Source organism: Lacerta agilis, chromosome 3, assembly GCF_009819535.1.
Source record: "Lacerta agilis isolate rLacAgi1 chromosome 3, rLacAgi1.pri, whole genome shotgun sequence".
Lineage (NCBI taxonomy): Eukaryota > Metazoa > Chordata > Lepidosauria > Squamata > Lacertidae > Lacerta > Lacerta agilis.
The window spans coordinates 54,986,056-55,007,196 of record NC_046314.1 but is presented as its reverse complement, the minus strand read 5'-3'; the positions used below and the strand labels follow the sequence as shown (position 1 = coordinate 55,007,196).

The 21,141-nt window shown below is 40.4% G+C and overlaps 1 protein-coding gene across 1 annotated transcript in view; it reads left to right on the top strand.

Annotated features, from left to right (window-relative positions):
* Window positions 1-21,141, top strand: part of PTPRK (protein tyrosine phosphatase receptor type K) — a 332,596-nt gene that overhangs the window by 244,920 nt on the left and 66,535 nt on the right. The window contains 4 exon segments of the mRNA XM_033143751.1: window positions 6,607-6,909; window positions 11,649-11,758; window positions 13,730-13,931; window positions 17,664-17,763. Coding sequence (XP_032999642.1) covers window positions 6,607-6,909; window positions 11,649-11,758; window positions 13,730-13,931; window positions 17,664-17,763 — 715 coding nt within the window.

The following is a 21,141-nucleotide window of genomic DNA, read 5'->3' as shown; positions in this document are numbered from 1 at the left end:
TCAATTTCACACTGACAAATGTGAATGTTATCTTTTGACCAGAAAAGCCACTTCCTTTTATTTTAGATAAATGAAACTGAAATTGTGCATTCTGATCAACCTATGGGATTTCTCTTGAAAAGCAGCAACAGCAAAACACTTGTCATGCTTGAGTGTCCTATCCTTGTGTACATCTTTGAGAAATAGCCTTTTTGTCACAGGCCCTGGGACATACTCTGCTTTTCTTTGATTGACAGCAGGTAATGTGTTTTATCATTAAAATTGGTTCTGAGGAGATGCACGCAGCTCTCCTTGTTTCTTTCCAACTGTGGAAGCCTTTTTGTTTTGAAAACAATCTCTGAATAAATTGAGATAATCTCTACAAAGGGGCACTGATATTGAACTGTCATATTGTGTGTTGCTTATCAAGCGCTAAAGAAATCGAATTTCATTTTAGCCATTATCTAGAGCTACTTATTAAATCATTCTGCTGTTGAAAGGTGGCTGATGGGTCAACAGGTTTTGTGTCTTTTCTTCTATCTGTCTGTCTATTATTAACCTTTAGAGAATTACTAAAGCTATTATTCATTGTATCTTAGAAAGTGGTGCTCAATCTTCCTGATCCATAATGGTGTGTATGTGTACCTGCCATGGCTACAGTCTTTCTCTTATATATGCAATTTTTGTTTTGTTGCCTGGGAATATGTGGGATTTCTCTTCCCTTATTACTATTGAAGAAGCATCAGTTTCATCTCTGATACGAGGCTTAACGTCTGATATTAAATAAATTATCCATTGCCAGTGATTAAAAGTATACCTTGTTGTGTTATTGAAAACAAATAAGGATGGGCACAATTCCCACAATTCTTCCTTTCTCCCTCCTTCCCTTCACCTTCCTGTTTGGACCTCAGTGCATGCACATTGCAACACAACAGTCGTTATACAGAATAGAACTCTCCACACTGCTCATGCATGTATCCAACCATTGCACTCCTCCTTGGGGGACTGAATGGGACCTTGCAGAGGACAGTGATGGGTAGAAGAGTGCATGAAAGATGGCATGGACATCTCATTTGTGTAATTGTCAGTTTGCTGCAGTGTACAATTTATTTTTTATCCATAAGTATAAAGACACATAGCACTACATTAAGCTCCAGGTACTAGCATTTTGGGTTTCATACAGTACTATACAAAATTACAGAGGGCAGTGTTGTATTCTTGTGTGAGAAGACATTCCCAGGCTAAGGTCAGTAAAACTTGCTATTTTCAGCGGGGTAGTTTTATGTTAGTCTGTTTTACAGCATCAAAAACAACAAAGGCACCTTAAAGACTAATGAATATATCATGGCATAAACTTTTGTAGACTAGGGTCCAATTCATCAAAAGCTGGAGTTTGTGTTGATCTTTGATCCAAATTCCACTATTCCTACATTCTATTTCTCTTGGAAATAAATGGATTAGCAGTTTATTTCAAGTCATGAATGGTACATTACAGCATGATGCGGCTTACTTCATTTGGATGAGTTAGATGAGAGAGTGGATATTTTGTGCTGCTTTAGAATCATAGAATTGTAGAATTAGAAGGGACTCCAAGGGTCATCTAGTTCAACCTCCTGCAATGCAGAAATCTCAGCTAAAGCATCCATGACAGATGGCCATCCAGCTTCTGCTTAAAAACCTCCAAGGAAGGAGAGTCCACAACCTCCTGAGGGAGACTGTTCCACTGTTGAACAGCTCTTACTGTTTAGATTATGGTTTAGCTTTTTGTTTGGATAAACACTTTTATTGTTTTATATTAGTATGGTTTTATTGAATATCTTAAGTATTTTTATTGCAAATCGCTTAGGGAGTTCTTGTTGGGTGATAATGCCAAGGTCGGTGGCCCTCCCCCCACGCATCGTCTGGGATTCATCCCTCCAGTCTCTCGTCCAAGGACATGAGCACACGACTAGCAGAGTCCAAACAGAAGCTCAGCCTTGAGGAGTAACACCTAAGCCTAATTTATTGCAAATTAAATCAAACGTCACAGAACAAAGAAAAACATGGCCCCTCTCTCTGTCTTTCTTCCTTGGAGAGAGAACTGCAAAAACAATAGCTATACCAGGCATGGCCAAACTTGGCCCTCCAGCTGTTTTGGGACTACAACTCCCACCATCCCTAGCTAACAGGACCAGTGGTCAGGGATGATGGGAGTTGTAGTCAACAGCTGGAGGGCCAAGTTTGGTCATGCCTGAGCTATACAGAGCAGAAACAGCGTATCTCCCTTTCCTCTCACAAGACTCCGATAATCAGTGCTGGAATGTAAACAGACATGTGTCAAGTAACAATCCCACACATCTGGAGCACAGGAGGAATGGAATTCTCAACAGTTCTATGGATGTGTAAAGTGATATATAAATAGCATACTGGAAGGTTGCTTAAGCTGAGTCCTTACTTAGCAATGAGTTACACTTCTTTGCAGTCTCAAATGCACAGAGAGTTGTACATTAGGAGAATAGGCATTCCTTGAATCTAATTAGAAATTTGATTGGGTGTGTGTGAACAAATAAGCTTGTGAGCCTCTGTGAAGATGAGAATAATAAAAAAGTATACCTTGATGCCCTTTGGAAGTATTGCCTGCATCTTGCGAGGCAAAGCCCTTAGATGGAAGTGAGTTGCAAATGGACTCCGCTGACATTCCGTAGGGCAGAGAAGCCCGGAAGAGTAATAAACGGAGCACATTAGTTCTCTTCCAGTTTCAAATGAAATTATTCTTAATGAGATGCAATTAGGTTTTTTTGGGAATTTACTAAACAATCTAGCGACCTCTTATCTGGCAACATAATTATTAGGAGATTACTTTCTGCTGAGGCTCTGCAGATGGAGGCTTTGTGGTGCAGCAGTTTAAAACAATTGAACCTGATCTCCAGAGACCCTGTTATGAATGTTGCTCCGAGAAGAGAGCAAAAAATTGCATTTTGAAGCACCGTTTTCAGCAGCAGAGGGACAGTTGGCAGAGTTTACCAATGCTGCTGAGAGCCACTACAGACTTTAATTACCATCTCAGTCTTAATAGAAATTGGTTGGTCTCTGCCAATGGTAAGCGCGGTGGTGAGAAATCTTGACTTGTCTTTCCTCCCCACTCCTTCCACCCTTTTTCTGGCAGGCAAAATAAAGGATGCCTTTAATGTGCCTTCCAATACTGGGGCACGTCTGTTACATTTCAAGGAACTTTGAAAACATTTTCTGCTCCACCTTTAACTTTTTTTTAATATCTAGTGTAATGCGGCCAGAATGCTTATTAGTGTTCCTGCCTTGAGGAAACTAAATCAAAACAGTTTGAAATTCAGCGTGACAGACTGAAACCTCACATCCCAGTCTTATTCTTCGCTGTTAAGGTGGTTCAAGCAGTGGCCTTGATTCCAGGAAGCGTTGCAGTAAATTGTGTTTTGGGGGCAGGGAGGGTAAAACTACTTTCAGCCTTTCAAGCAAATGCAACGTGAAATTAAAATGTCAGGGCCAAACCAGTCAATATATTCACTGTGTGTATACATTTAACGTGTCGTCGTCTTTTTTTTTTTTTTACTTTAACAAGACTACCTATGGAAGAAGAGGGAGGCATCTGAAGTGTGGAGTTAATTCTTTCCTCCCTCTATTGCAATTCTAGTGACAATTCTCTCACACATTCCCTCTGTAGCAGCTCTTCAGCTGCAATGGCAGCATCCCTCCTAGTGGAACAAGGAAGTTCAGAGGGAGGGGATTTTCCATTGGGTGCCAGCACAGGAGGAACGAGTTTTTGTTTTTTTAAAGCACCCAACACTCACATGCTATAGACCAACTTCTGATGGTGCCTTCCACAGCAGTACAAAACAATCTCCGAATAACTGTGTTTACAGATAAGAGCTTTATTTTTAAAGAATGAATAATAAGGAATTAGCCTACCACCTAACTTCACACACAAACACAGGCAAGCAGAGGGTGAGGATCAAGATGCCGCTTCTGCTGATGACTACAGCAATGTGTCATAATGGAAATAATAAGAGCCCTGCTGAATCAGGTCGAAGGCCCATCTAGCCCAACAACCTTTTTCTCACAATGGCCCACCAGATGCCTATGGGGACCCCTGAAGCAGAACCTGAGTTCAACAGCACTCTCCCGACTTGTGATTCCCAGAAACATGTTCAGAGGCATACTTTCCCTAGCAGTGGAAGTAGATCACAGCCATCGTAGCTTAGTAGCCATGGAATGTAAACCATAAACAGTTGAAACTGGAGAACTTGCCCATCTCCGTCTCAGAAGAAGCCTAGATATTGAAGTCGCTTGGAACTTTGTCAAAGTTCCAAAGGTGTTTTAAAAATTTGAAAATAAAAAGGAGAGATTCCTGTGTGCAAACACCACATCTCAGATAGCATTTTTTTTTTTACAGTCGTTATGGCAATGTCTGGCTACAACACTAAATCATGAGACTGAGCGTAGCCTCCTTTCCTTCCCTCTCCCCTTCCAGTATGAATTCCCCTTCCATGTTAGATTCACAGCTGTTTACTGTGTCATTGAAACCTTAAACTGTGGTTAGTGAAAGCAAGCCGAATATGGCTTGAAGTTGTTTTGCTTCCATTAACCTTTGTTAAGAGGTGTGTGTGTGTGTAAATCTCATTAATTCTTTTTTCAATACAAACAGACATGCATTGAGATAGCTGGGGTGGGAGGAGATTTATAAATAAGTGTGAAAATGGATTGGATGGGAGAAGGGGAAAAGAAAATGGAAAATGGAAGTGAAGGTTTCTGAACTTCTGGCTGTACTAGAGGAGACAGGGAACAAGCAAGCCTGGGTGGAGACTGTTTTTTCCCCCTTGCAGTGCTAATCTATGGTTTAATAATTACATCCAAACTAGCTCAGCGTGAGTTTGCCTTGAGTTTAGTGGATGATGAGCAAGCCAAAAAGCACAGGTCATTGGAAAGCCACCCAGGTGCTAGCAGAAGGCTCCAAGAAGATTCCTGCTTGTGTTCACGGTGCATCCATGTACATATACTTTCCACATATTCATGAGGGGGTTGCTGATTCTCCAGCTTTTCACACAACATGTAATACTATTTCATAGGCTTCCTCTCCTTTAGGCTTCACTTTTAGGGAGCTGCGTTAGGAAGGAGGGGTGTGTGAAAGGCTTATTCGAGTGCATGGCCCTTTAAAATCCAGGCCAGGACCACTGGATCTTGTTGCAGAGGTCCCTGCATTCGTAAAAACAAGCTGATTATCGCACAGGTGATTGAATATATATTTTCAACATTGGTCTCCTTCATCCTACTTCAGAAACCCAAAATATATACCTCTTTAATTAATAAATTAATAGCTAATACAGAAGAGAAAACATCTAAGTGGAAAGCTATTCACTGTGAGAAGTAAAACCATTAATCTGTATGTAGCATACTAATTCAGAAAAGCCCATGTATCTGACAATATATACAATTATATTGCAAGGATGGGGGTGGGGACGGTTAAATGTTTGCATTGTCTTGTAAGCTGTATGCTTGAGCACACTTATTGGAGCCCCTGTTTGGCTGTGCCATCTGTGCCTTGCGCTGTTTGCTTAGTTAAGATTTTTAGTTTGGCAAATGAGCGTTCTTAAAAGACAAAGAAAGCTTATGAATGGATAGAAGAACATTTGGCTCATTTGGCTTCGCCCTTAATCTGGCAGAATACTGAGATACACAAACTTGCTGCTGTAAATAAATATACCAGGAATGTAGAATGTAGGAATGCAGTGTGTGTTGAGTGAATTTTTAGTATATATGGTCATGGTCATGACTTTCATTGTGTAATCACTTTAATTAAGTCAGGCTATAAAGTTAGTCTTGCATGAGGAATGAATACGCTAGGGAGGTGGTGATGGATTGATGGCTGTTCAGGGAGTCAGACAAGTGTTGCTGGTGTTTTCCAGTTGAGTTGAGAGCTGTGCACATGTTAATGGTTGAGCTTGGGTGATAGAACAGACCTTTACCATCTATGATGTTTATTGGGGGGGGCAAGGAAAGAAGAGCCTGACATTTTGTAGTGGTGTCGTGTTTTCGTTTTGGCTTTTTTGTGTGGATGAATAACAGCATTACCCAAGTAATAAATTTTAATTAATATCTGTATCATTTTGGTTACTGCTAGTTTAGTAGAGCAATTAGTGTAATTAGTAAACAGCATTGCTTGGTGGCATGATAAATCACAGTGCAGAGCATACTGACTCTTCACCAGGATGATATATTATCCAATTTACTCAAATTTAATGCATGCCGAAATAAACCGCAAAACACACAGAGAAGCATAGCAACAGCTGTGGTGGTCTTTGGTTGCTCTTGGTGGGTTTGCTGTGAGAGACTTTGAATTAGTCCAACAACGTCAGCTAATTAAACATTTTAGTGTGGATTTTTTTTTTACATTTGTTGTTCCTTTTTTTTCTTTAAAAAATGTAGATTAACAAATGTTTGTAAATGCTGGCAGATGTGACAACAGAACGGGATGGAATTCTTAGGTCAAGTCAAAGCAGATATGCAGTGGGCATTGTGCAGACTTAATCCACCAATGACGGCTTCTGTATTTCTTGTGTCACTTCTATGCTCAGACACTCCTGAAAGTAGTTCATGTTCTCTCTGTGTGTGTTTTAGAGCCTATGAGAACACCAAAAACATTGAAGATCGCTGAGATCCAGGCCCGACGCATTGCTGTGGATTGGGAATCTCTAGGTTACAACATTACTCGCTGCCACACATTCAACGTCACGATCTGCTACCATTACTTCCGTGGCCATAATGAAAGCAAGGCAGACTGCTTGGATATGGACCCCAAAGCACCTCAGCATGTTGTGAACCACCTGCCTCCTTACACTAATGTCAGCCTCAAAATGATCCTGACTAATCCTGAGGGGAGAAAGGAAAGTGAAGAGACAATCATCCAAACAGATGAAGATGGTAGGTTCAAATTCTTCTCTTCTTGATGCCTTATTTCTCAAAGCAGGTGTTGAAATAATTCTTAGCTGTGTTGCCTGCTTGAAAATTATGTTTACATGTTCCTGTTAGCCTGTGAATAGTTGCACATTAAAAAACAAAATGCCCAGACGTAAATGATAGTCATGTTGGCACATACCAGTGTAACAAGCTTGCATGGATTTTTGTTTAAGTGCTTTGCTTGTACCAACCTTTAATATTAGAGAAAGGGGATAAACTCCAATTTGGGTGTGCTATGAGTAGCTTTAAAGGATAAGGAATGATCTGCAGACTCGCAAGTTGCTGATAGACAGGTGCAAAATGAGCCTGGTGCCTAGCAAATTTCAATTGCTAGTAATAGTTACAGACAAGGCATGTGGGAGGGGCTTTAATGCATGAGAAAAAAGGGCTGATGAAAGTCCATAGATGACTCTGTGGGGGTACCCATTAATGCTGGTAATAGCATTACATCTGAACCAGGCGTAAGAAATTTCAAAAGTTGTTGAGAAATGGAAAATGGAAAAATATATGTCAGTGTTCGTTCGTCTCTAAATTCAGAGTCATTTCTACAAATTCATGTTTACAGTGCTGTGTTCTTACAACTCACTAAGTAATTATATCTGCATATACCGTGTTTCTCCTAAAATAAGACACCGTCTTATATTTTTTTTCACTCAACAAAACACAGTATGGCTTATTTTCAGGGGATGTCTTATTTTAACCGTGTCGCATCGGTACGCTGCATAGCCACGCCTCCCCAGGCTGTTTTAATGGGATGTACCACGTCACTATGGCTTATTTTCGGGGTATGGCTTATTTTTGGGGAACGGCTTATATTTCGCAAATGCATAGAAATCCTGCTATGGCTTATTTTATGGCTATGGCTTATTTTAGGAGAAACAGGGTATTGAGATTACTGCCTTAAAATATCCTTTATTTACTTCTGCTAACAGCATAGCTTTATTTACCTTATTTGAGGGGTAATAAGGGACACTTTATATGTTTACAAAGCTCTTTAGTGATTATCCTTTTTATGAATCTAAATTTTCAACAAATTAAAATAGCATTAAATGAAGTTCTTAATTAGATGGAAATTACAATACTATAGAAGTAGCTTAATGTTCATGTAGTCAGGTTTGTGACTAACTGCATACAGTGGTACCTCGGGTTACATACGCTTCAGGTTACATACGCTTCAGGTTACAGACTCCGCCAACCCAGAAATAATGCTTCAGGTTAAGAACTTTGCTTCAGGATAAGAACAGAAATCATGCTCTAACAGCGCAGCAGCAGTGGGAGGCCCCATTAGCTAAAGTAGTGCTTCAGGTTAAGAACAGTTTCAGGTTAAGAATGGACCTCCAGAACTAATTAAGTTCTTAACCAGAGGTACCACTGTATTCAAAATGCAGGAATATTGGCAAATGTGCATGTCTTAAAAGCCTTGTGCCTATGCAGATTTACATGTTGCACCAGGGTTGCTACCATGGAATGCTCTGAATATTGTTGCACTCCAGCTCCTATCAGCACCATGGCCAGTGGTCAGAGATGATAGCTGTAGTGCAGCAACAGGAGGTTTCAGATCATCTGGCACATCAGAATCAACCCATGTATTGTACTAACTGGAGTTTGATGCAATGTCTGAAACAATAAGGCATTGATCTAATTCCAGAAGCCACTACATCTAGATAGGACTCCTGAGCAGATGGAAGAATAAATACAAGCTGTTCTAAACCAGGTCTGCCTGGTAGTTTAGAACCTTCATCTATGGTTGATACACAAATCATTAACTGAATTTAACCAAAGAAAGGTTGGAGAGAGGGGTGTATATGATGTGAGGATGTAAAATGTGTAAGTATTTGCTAAAATGTATAAATAAAGGGTATGGCATCCATTCACTTGTTTAGAAGAAAGCGTATAATTGCTCTCAGTTGTGCAGGTAAAGTGACTGATAGCCCCAAATGAAACCTACACTGCCAGGTCGCAAATATTGCCCCTTATCTCAGCTGTGTGGGCTGCAGTTGGGAAGTGCTACTAAAAAAACCCTCCCCCATTACTGGCATTGGGTAATTGGCACAGTTGATTCAAGATGGCACCATTGGATAAATGGCCTTGAAGTTCCTCCAGTTGTGCACAGACCAAAGCTTTGCTCTATCCCTGATACATGCAGACCTTGGCCTAATTTTATGCATCACTTGGCCATGTGATCGGTCCAGCTCTCTGGCAAGAGTGACCTGTCCCTCCCCAGGAGAAAGAGAATAGAGTGACAGAGAGGGAGAGAGGGAGAGAAGGTAGTGGTTGGGCCTGGCCCAGCCCACCTCTGATACTTGATGCAGGGAGGGGGACTGCCACCCTGTACTAAAAAATGGGTCCCCCATTCATACACACACACCCCAGCACATCTTATTTTAGTTGACATTTTATTTTAGCTATGGCCTGAGGTAGATGGCATTAAATTAGGTTAATCTCTGTGGACTGTAGCTGCATGAAACATTTGACAGTGAACATATTTTTAACAAACAAACAAATATTATACAATTATAATATTGTATATGTATGAATGTATCTGATATCTGATGACTTATGTTCTGGGTTCAGAATCAAAGTGTCCCTAATGTGTCTCTGAATAATGCCCAATTTCTTTTCTGTAAACTAATCTGTGTTTTTGACAAATTGCAGCACAGTGTTACATTTTATTTATGTATTTTTTGTTGCTGGTAAACAAAGATGCAAATTATATTAATGCACTGTTTCCAGTCAATTCTACTTCCGCCAACAAAATATATGAATCCAGGAATGTGGAATGTGAGCTGGCTGCTGGTTTCTTTCCCTTGGGGTCCTTAGAAAGAAATGTGGGGATACAAGGAAAGATATAAATCTCCTGCAGACCCAATATTGCCATCTCCAGATGTTCAAAAATCTGTGATTTATATACCTACAAAAAATGTATAATACAAATATGAAGTTATATTATTTTACATACTGGGATTTTCAGGTGCTCGTATGACAATTCCATATTTCCAGCTATCGTATCCCCTTTATTTATTTTCTGGAGCCAAGTCTTTCTCCTTCTCTCTCTCTCTTTCTCTCTCTCATATCAGATATCCTAATAGAGATAGGACAAAATGAGCTTTGAGCTGAAAGACAACACATTGCTTACAGATAGTGGAGACCTGGCTCCTCCTGGTTATGTTTTATTATTTTCAGTTCCAAGAAGAAAGTAGTATAGAGCAAAAGTAAACCCAAGTGTAGGTACCTGTTTGTACTATTATCAAAGAGCTCCCTGGCTGCTAGGTCTGGAGCAGAGTTGAGGACCCAGTTAGCCAGCAGATGTGGTTGGACTAACACTCCCATCATCCCTGACCATCGCCATGCTGTCTGAGACTGATCTGAGTTTGGAATCCAACAGCACCTAGAGTTCCACATGTTGCCCATCCCTGGCCTAGAGTCTAGCCATTAAGAGGGGAATTTTGCAACAAATTGATTCTTCTGTTACTTTGGTATTATGACTTCTAGGGGACAAAAAGAAGTGATTTGTAGCGGAGCAGAATCATGTATCTTTATCTGAGCTAACCAACCAGTTATTTAGCTGCTGGATTCTAGGCTCTCTGTGGGGTGATGATTTTCAGTCCAGCAGTCTTGTATTCAGCTGCAAAGCACTTTAGTTGGCCATAAGCTTGCAGCCTTAAATAACTCTGTTTGTAATGAACACTCAAGCATTGAGCATACTATAACCATGTTCATTTGCTAGACACATTTCATTGCAGTCTGTCATGTGCACATTCAACTGCCAAAGGAAGTCTATCACCTGGGCTAGGCCCTGTGCAATATATGCTTCATTTGAACTGTAGACAAGAGAAACACAGAGCACTGCCATAGAAAACAGAAAGATGCCTACAGCACATCAGCAAATGCCACAAAACAGCACAGGGGGACTGTCAAGGGACATCAGCTGTCATCTCTGCTTGAATCTTTGTCAGTATCGTGAAGCAAAGAATAGTAGTCTTCAGTTGACTGATGGGTGAATATAACTCATGGAAGTTGAGTACTTGAATCTCATCTGTGCACCTATGGACTTTTTGCTCCATGAATTTATTTTTAATTCACCAAATTAATTTGTTTGTCCCAGGGGCAGCATATTATTTTTAGTTTCATAGAATCTGAAATAAATCTGACACTTGTGATGGACCTCTTGATATCCCCTACTGCCTATAGCTCCTTTGATCCAATGGCTTTGTTTCTGCCCATTACAAATTTGCAACATGTTTTGGGAACAAATCTTTCATAAAGGTCATATATGGAACTCATTGCATTTTAAGGTTTAAGAGTGTGATGTTGGAGGGGGAATAATTTAAAAGGTAGGCTAATACAAGTTTAAATAGAAGTAACTTGTTGGAGCTTACTTAATTTCCCCCTCCCCTTTGCATTGTTCCACACTTTCTTTTTAGATACACACCTTTGCCAAATGATCTGCTGATAGTTCCAACAGGCTGTAACATCAATCATAATGGACCTGTGGAATTGCAAAGCTGACTCATTTTGAACCAATTTATTCATGGTCCAGGCTGCTATTTAAACAACAATCCATACATGCTCAAAACCAAACTGCCATTTAATGTGGCTTGATTCTAAGCCCATTTGAGGGGATTGCCTTTATCTGACTTTTGGGAGGATAGTTTCGCTAACACCTTTAAACCTGGATGTTTTTTTGTTTGTTTGTTTTACAGTGCCTGGTCCTGTACCAGCAAAATCACTAAAAGGAACTCCCTTTGAAGACAAGATCTTCCTAAACTGGAAAGAACCTATGGATTCAAATGGGATCATCACACAATATGAGGTATTTTAAAAAATTAATAAATGGCTGTGGTGCACTGTGTTTGGAGTATGCACGAGAATCTTGGGGATGATATGTACATTTCCCCTAAAACTTTACGCTATGCTTCATTCTTCACTGGCATGCTGGTCTTCAACTTAGAGTGTGCCAATGTAGTTGGCCTGGAAAATGTCTGTAGTCAAAATCACCCAGATCCATATTCAAAACTGGCTCCGAGGAATCCGAAATAACGTATTTCTTACATTACTTTGTAGGAATGAGATATGATTTAAGTTTGTCCCTTCTTTTGAGTCTCTTTTTGGTACATGGGAATTTAATGATAAACTTAATCTTTTTTTTTAAGTGAACTCTTTTTCTGTGCAGAACAGTACAGTATATAATAATGTGAATCTATTCATGGTGCTGTCCACTCAATGACTGACCTGAGCCTGAAATCAGTATGTCACAATAATCCTTAAATTAAATTACAGAATGGTTGAACTATTGTGATTAAAAAATATTAAGAACTCCTTCTAAAATTATATAATGATACAGGCTTGCTCTGTCAATAGACTTTTAATAAATGATGAAACCTAGAGCTTAAATTTGTAACTTTGATTGATTTAGATCTGGTAGCATTAATATATAGCCTTCCTGAATCATGATTTAATGGAGCCCTGTCCAGTGAAGGCTACAGGTAAAATATGTGAAAATTTATTAATAGAAACCTGACAATTCTAGTCTTCAAGGTAACATGTTTTTCCCCTTCAAGAAACTCTGAATGCAAATTCTGGTGATTCAAAAAGCAGCAACGGTGGTTTGATGAATGAGCCCTTGGGGAAGGAAGGGAAAACAATAATTTTGCACCAAATTTCCTGTGTAGCTATCATACTCCGAACTGGGCAGCCTTGACAATATTACTTTTCTGCTTAAAAAACAAATTAAATACTTACAGGAGGCAGTTAAATGCCATCATATTTTACATGACCTAGCATATTTCTGCTGATCCTCATTAGTGCTTGAATTTCACCACTAAACTAATGAAAAAGCTCAGTATATCATGGGTGGGCTTGGATACATACATAGCATTGCTTCACTATATTTAAGTAGTACTTTTTTTTAACAGAAAGAGAGGAATGAAGGAAATAAGCAGCTGTCTGCCACTTTACGACAACAAAGCAAATAAGAGGGCTTCCTGCCTTCACCTGGGTGACAAGATTTGAAGTAGATATCTGATTTTGTAGAGAAATTAGAGAAAGCCCACAGAACTTGTGACTCAACAGCCATGTTTGGTAGCCTGGGGTCAGGGGACAGGACTCAATATACGTCTAAATTTTGCCACTTGCCAAGCTGCAGTCAGCATGATTTGTCCAGCATTGTATATGGTAGGTCCAAGGGACTGTTTTCTGCAAAAGGGCCACATCACCTGGTGAGGAACCTTTGGGGGCCTACATGTCTGATGTGCCAGAGGCAAAAGTGGTTGAGGAAATGGGTGCAACTCTTCCTGTGTATAGTAGACTATATTCCAGTCATGCATGTTTCTGTTCATCTACCCCCCCAATCCAGGCAAGTAAGAGGCATGTTTACAGTTAAACGGCAATTTCCGATCAGGCAAAAGTACCTGAGGATGATGCAGAGCAGGGCTGCTGAGGGAACATGGTCTGGGGAAAAGTCCTGGGAGCCAGAATTAGAGGCTTGTAGGGTCTGGGGTAGCCTTAAATTAGTGAAATGTAGAACTATATTGTTCATCTCATAAAAATTATACAAGCCAAATCATTCTTTCTGATGTTATAGATTGATTTTGATTTACCAAGCTTACAGAGATCCAAGAAGGAGAGATTGTCGTGTGTCCATTGTCACTATATGCTAAGTTTGGATTTGAAAGCAAGGTTCTTTCGTTGAAATCCAGAAGCTTAATCTGAATGTTTCACTGATTCTCAGAAATTCCTTAATCCTGCCAGGGATCCTGCTAAGACTCCGAAATTGTTTCCACAGGTCAGTTACAGCAGCATAAGATCATTTGATCCCGCAGTTCCAGTGGCTGGGCCAGCTCAAACTGTGTCAAAGCTATGGAACAGTACACATCATGTCTTTTCCCATCTACATCCCGGGACTACCTACCAGTTTTATATAAGGGCCAGCACAGTGAAAGGATTTGGGCCAGCTGCGGCAATCAATGTAACCACCAATATTTCAGGTAATGGCAAGCACACACACAAAAATACTTTTTCATATTCTTACATTTGTTTTTACATAAATTGTTCCCCCATCCATTCATGGAACACTGATAAAACATGCTGGCTGCAGTCAAGAGAAGATCATTGGGTTTAATTTAACATGCAAGGAGGGGATATTGTGTATGAGAGTTCAAGCTCCATCCCCCTCCCCTTGCTCTGTGCATGTTCAAGGGGGATTGTCTGCAGTGGGGAAGCCTCCTTTGTTCATGGAGGTAACTGCATGTTTGCAACCCTAATATTCCAGGAATGGGAGCCTCCATGACTACTGGAGTCTTGCTTGCTGAAGGCAATTGTCCCTGTACATGTGGACTATGATTGAGATGGGGGGCAGTAGACAGAGAGAGAGAGAGAAAGAGAGAAAGAAAGAAAGAGAAAGAGAGAGAGAGAGAGACCTACTGCACTCATGCAGTCTCCCCTCCCTTAGTCTCCATAATATGGGGGTCGCTAACCCAGTGCCTGCAGTGTCTGTGAAGGCCGCCTTTGGTGCCCCTGGGATAAACCAGAATCCTCGAATTCAAAGCTTTCATTTTTTAAAAAATAAAGTTTCTACCGTTTTTAGAACTTGAGGTATGATGCAGAATTTACTTGTCCCATGCTCCCTCCTCACCCCTCTCTTTTGGTCCACCCTTTCAGCATTTACTTTGCACTCACCTGAAAACATTCTAGCAGAGGTGGGAGAGAGGGAAAGGTATATATGTGAAGCATGCATGTATAAGAGAAACACAGAAAGATGTCTATGCATCTGTGTTCCATATGCATGTCTGCACTCTTTAAGAGTGAATGTGGTATGGCCACCTGATACATTTTTTGCCTGGTGCTGAGACAAATTCTCCCTGTTGCTTTTAGACAGCAACAGCATGTGAGTGAACGGGTGTGTGTGTGTAATTAATATTGTGCGATCTCCACAATTGGAGCCAGCAGGACATAGCAGACTTCCTGTGGCAAGCATATTGTTCAGTTTGGTCCCCCCCCTCCCTCCCCAGAAAATTTTGTGCTATGCCACACCCCCAGGCCATGTTGTCGCTGGTGCCCACAACACTTTCTCAAATTTAATAAATGTGAACCCTGCCTTAATGAATGCCTGAAAAGGGTTAATGAGTGAATGGTAACAGATAACAGAGTATTTTGCACAGTGTTCTGCTCAGGTGGGCAAACACTTAGAAAGGATATTATATACACAGTCTGAAACCCACATGGAGTAATTTGGATTATTTTGCATCCTTGTTGAAGAATATCCAACCCTCTTGTACAGTTATACATACACACAGAATCATAAGAGTTGTCGAGCTGGAAGGATATGCAGGAATGTTTTTGCCCAATGTGGGGCTCGAAACCACAAAGTTGAGATTAAGAGTCTCATGCTCTACCAATAGAGCCATGTTCACGGTACTATTTATACAGCATGAGCTGTGTGTTCTGTTTCATTTATTTTACTGAAGGAATACAGTGGTACCTCGAGTTACAAACGCCTCAGGTTACAAACACTTCAGGTTACAAACTCCGCTAACCTGGAAGAGTTACCTCGAGTTGAGAACTTTGCCCCAGGATGAGAACGGAAATTGTGTGCCGGTGGCGCAGCGGCAGCAAGAGGCCCCCATTAGTGAAAGCAGGCCTCTAGTTAAGAACAGTTTCAGGTTAAGAACGGACCTCTGGAACGAATTAAGTTTGTAACTAGAGGTACCAGTGTAATGGAAATTGGTGCTAAAATCCAAACCGAGATGCATAAATGAAAATAATGCACCTCTAATTTAAGGCTGTTCATCATTTTATATTAAACTTTACTGTGTTTGCTATCTTTTATGCACAACACAAAATTGGTAAACAGTGTTTGCATATGAGTAATATCAAATAGGAGGCTAAAGCACCCACAGTTCTTCAATAGCCTAGCAGTAGTTTCTGGGCTTCTTTGGAAACTGAGGTTTGTAGAGCTACTGGAAGTGAGTGCTGGAGTCCTGGGAAATGAATGCAATGTGTTACATCAGCTGCTGTTTCTCTGTATCATCAACATGGCCATTAAGGAACACACACATTTTGCCACGCTGATACAGCATTTTGACTTTGGGCCAGGTTGCTATATACATTATTCACGTAAAGGACATGGGACGTTTACTAGATCCAGCTATGTTAGGAGATTTTCAACCCAATCTTCATAAAATGATCCTGCTTTTTCGTTCTCCTACATTGTGCCATGGATTTAATGCAGGGGTGGAGAACGTAGCGCCACAGATGATGTTGGACTTCACATTCCATCAGCCCCAGCAATCATGGCCAGTGTTGAGGGATTGCAGGAATTGTAGTTGTAGGTGGGGAAGTACCATAGCTCAGTGGTAGAGCAGCTTCTTCACCCAGGTTCAATCCCTGGACCCTCCAGGTAGGGCTGGGTGAGACCACTTTATGAAGTCCTGGAGAATTGGTGTCAGTCATTGTAGACAATACTGAGCTAGGTGGACCACTGGTCTGACTTATTATTCAACAGCTTTCTGTTTCCTTGTGTAGTCTGAGAAGGTTATGGAGACACCATGTTAGCTTAGCCCTGAACTGATACATTTTGAAATAAGTGGAGTTGAATCCAAAGGAGCACTAAATCTCTTGTTCCATCAGTGCAAGGATGGAAATCCTCGTGCTTTCTAGGGGTTTATAAAACCTTCTCGAGCAAATTTGGGGAGGCTGTAGGGCATATGCAGTGAAGGAGAAAGTCCTGTTGTGCAAGCAGAAATCTTTATGCCGACGGGACATGGTTGTTGGTTATCACAGCAAGAAATTAGACATGGGATCATGAATGACTTCTGTATTCAGAAGGAACAAGTATTCGCTAGGCTCCCATTTGTATGGCAACTGCAAATCTTTTTTTTTCTCCTATCGGATACATGCCGAAATCAGTTCATAATGCCAGTACAGAGAGGAGATAGCCTGTCTCTGCAGAAAGCTGTGTAAGGGTTAGAAGAGAGTCAGAAGCTGCTTGCTGTTGGAATGCAGGGTATCCTTTCATTTGAATAGTGGTTCTTTATCACCTGGCAGCCTCAACAGAAAAGTGATTCTGTATCAAAAGACTGGGATTAAACATCAGGTTTCTAGAGATGAATAATTTAGGAAGGATAGATTCAAGTTTTCAGAAGACCTGAAAAATTATAATTATTTTACCATGTGCAACTGTTAGTGCTAATGTCTTTCATCCTGAGCTGCCATATCACTGTCACGTCATTTCATAATTTCAATCAATTAAGTGGGGGGAAATTGATCATGGTAGAACAGTTTATACATAATAGATACACAGTTCCACAATATGCTCCTGCTGTTACTTGAGGAGTATTTCTTATGCAACATTTGTTGAAACACTGAATAAAAATGGTCATGATTTCTTCAGATCATAAGAGTTTACTCACAAGTTTTTCACTGAGATTATTTCCATTCATTAATGTACGCAAAAAATTATATACCACTCTTCTAGTCATTATGCATCTCTCAGTACAATTAAAACCAATATGCATTGCATTCCAGAAATACAATAGTATTATTATTCATCATTATCATTCACTTTCTTCACAAAAGCGAATCAAAGTAATTTACAAAACCCACAAAACACTAAAACAACCAACCATCTGATCACAATTGAGAAATGTGATTGTTTGTACATTGTAGAAACTGGTAGAAAAGCTATCTGTTTTGACTGATTTTATTTTTCTTCTGATTAGCTCCCACATTACCAGACTATGAAGGTATTGACGCATCTTTTAATGAAACAGCCATCACTGTGCTCCTGAGACCAGCACAAGCCAAAGGAGCTCCTATCAGGTAAAAAACAACCACCACCACAATATGCAAAACATTCTATAGTTAAAGCCTATGGCTAAACATTTAGGGTAGCCAACTACTGTCCCTCCAGAAGTTGTTGGACTACAACTTCCATCATCTCCATCTAGCATGGGTAGTGGGCAGAGATGAAGGGAGTTGGAATCTAACAGCATCTGGAAGGCCAGAGGTTAGCTACACCTGATTAGATAATAAAATAATTTTTCAGTTATCAGTAATCTTAGCTATTCAAGACCTGATCCATTGAAAGGCTTCTTTGATTTAGTCAAGTTTTTGTTTAATTATTTGATCTTGTACTACTTTTAGCATTTGTGAAATATGGAAGATGCTCAATCCTATGCAGATAGGACTTGACATTTGAGTAAACCTGCAACCCTTATATGGTGATATGTTCCTGGTTCAGCAGTAAAAGACTTGGGAGGTCTAGGTTCAAGTCCCCTTCTGCCATGGACATACCATGAGGCTATGGGCCCAGGTGATATGTGTTGGCACAGTTCCCTGTTGTTAAAAAGTGGAATAGTGGTGGGGATACATATGCATAGGGGATAACGCTCTACAACCATACTTGCCAGAAGAATTCAGAAAATTTGCACAACCTTGTTTGCATATGAAGCAAGACGGTGTTTCTTGCTTCAGCATGTTCTTTAAAATGACTTCTGAAGTCTGGATATCTCAGTTTAAAAATCTGTGTTTCACCTCTAGACGATGTGGCGAGTATTTTTGTTTAATTTTTGTCGCTTCTGATGTTAATAGTTTATTTTTCTATTACTTACTTATTTAAATTAATATCCTGACCTTCTTCCAAAGGAGTCTTGCTGGCAAACACAGAAAAGTTAAAACATTACTGTTAAAAATAAAATGAAAACATATGGAAAACATTATTTATTTATTTATTTATTTATTTATTTATTTATTTAAAAAAGCAACTGTTAAAAACATTTAAAAACATTTTTAAAAGAATCACATACCCTCACATGTAATGGTTTCAAACTTGCCAGGAACATAGTCTTTCAACCTGGGTAAACATGAATGTATTTATGCTTCTCCTGAACATTGTTAATGAGGAAGACAGAGAGAAGCACCTTGCCAGGGAGTACATTCCGCAAATGGGGAGCTGCCACCAAGAAGGCCCTGTCACTGGTCAACAATTCTGCATTTAAGCTGCTGTTTCAGCATTGAATGTAAGCCATTGAATATGAGCAAACCCCAGAGCTCTTCCATATGAGGAGAGCCCTTTGTTGGGCTAGAGACCTCCTCACATAGAGGAGCTTTTTATGGTGCAGCAGTATCTGCTCCCTATTTACTATGGCACTAATTTCTGCTCTTTTTAAAACAATTATCTGGCTTAGCTCCAGGTTACTTAGTTGTGGCAAGATAAGTCCCAGCTGACGTTCTGAAACCAGAACATCTCAGGATGCATTTTTGACAGCCCATTTCTATTCTCAATCTCTCGGGAAAATGCCAATGTTAAACAGTTCAACAAACTTACTCAATTTAAATATGCAGCATCTAATTATGTGTTTTAGGAGTCAGCCTTCCTGATATAAATGCTCCCTTGTATTCCTTGCCTGCTTTGTGCACATGCCTCTTGAAGCAGATGTTTGGGTAATCCAATTCAAATTTGCAGGTGCCGTCAATCATTCCTTAAGATGCAACATGCGGCGGTAGTCACAGCTCTAATCATGACATAATCGTGTCTTGCCTGCCAAGCGTTATCTCATAATCTCTAGTTTTCTTTATGGCCTCCTGAAGTTGTAAGCCAAACAGCAGACATGAAATACAAAGGGAGAATGGATGAATCAGTATTTATAATCAGATATTAAGCCTTACTTTTACCAAGCTGGAGGCTCTCAGCTCAGCCAGTAAGGAAGAACATTTATTCATTGGTGAGCTGCAAAGAAAGGTGATTTGCTTATCAGTGACAGCATGCACTATTTAAGCCTTTCTACTGAACAGTGTCTCCGAAATTAATAAATAAAGGTGGCAAGTAATTGCCAATGAATGATTATAAGGACCAACTAATCCAGAATGCGGCAGCTAGACTGGTGACTGGGAGTGGTTGCCGAGACCTTATAACACCAGTCTTGAAAGACCTACATTGGCTCCCAGTACATTTCTAAGCACAACTCAAGTGCTTAGAAGTGTTGGTGCTGACATTTAAAGTAAGGTTACCAGACGTCCCCGGGGACAGTCCCCGGATTTACAAATCAGTCCCCATACAAAATCCATTGAAGTTGAAAAGTGTCAACAGATTCATTGAAAATAATCTGGTAACCTTACTTTAAAGCCCTAAATTGCCTCGGCCCAGTATACATGGAAGAGCGTATCCACCCCCATCGTTCAGCCCGGACACTGAGGTCCAGCGCCGAGGGCCTTCTGGTGGTTCCCTCACTGCAAGAAGTGAGGTTACAGGGAACCAGGCAGAGGGCCTTCTTGGTAGTGGTGCCCACCCTGTGGAACGCCTTCCCATCACATGTCAAGGAGATAAAGCACTATACAACTTTTAGAAGACATCTGAAGGCAGTCCTGTTTAGGGAAGTTTTTAACGTTTGATGTTTTATCATGTTTTTAATATTCTGTTGGGAGCCACCCAGAGTGGCTGGGGAAACCCAGCCAGAGGGCAGGGTATAAATTCTTCTTCTTCTTCTTCTTCTTCTTCTTCTTCTTCTTCTTCTTCTTCTTCTTCTTCTTCCATGTTAGCTTCCCCACCCCCTTTCAAACTAGTGGAGCTATACTGTTGCTGTTTTCTTTATTTATTTAAAAGCATTTCTAAACTGCCTGATATTTTAAATTGTTTCATTACCTTTTTTATTCCACCGCACCATGGCTCTCTCCTTCTCTGTTTTATCCTCACAACAATCCTGTGAGATGGGTAAGGCTAAGAGGCTGTGGGTGGCCCAAGGTCATCTTCCAGTGAGCTTCATGGCCAGGTAGGGATTTGATTTCCCAGGCTTTAGTCCTACACTCTAAGATTAGTCCTTACACTCTAAGGTAACCTATAAGATGAGCAGTGCACCCCACTGGCTCTCATTACTCTCACTTGGTTCTGTTTTCAAGGACAACATAGGAAGATACCTGGTTAAACTTGTAGACTGAATGCTGCTTAGCCGTGTGCACAAATAGCAGATTGTTCGTCCAATTAAAATAAACTCACTGCTAGATGAAACCTAGATGTTCTTCAAATCCTTCTCCCTGATATACTAGTCTTGTATATGCTGTACACCCTCCTCAAAGCAGGCAATCTCCTGTTTGCCCCCTGAAATGACACGCTCCAGCATCAGATTTACCACCTCGTCTGCTTCTTTTGGTGGATTAAGCTTCAGTGCCCTTGAAATAGCAAAATTTGAACACTCCCTCTGT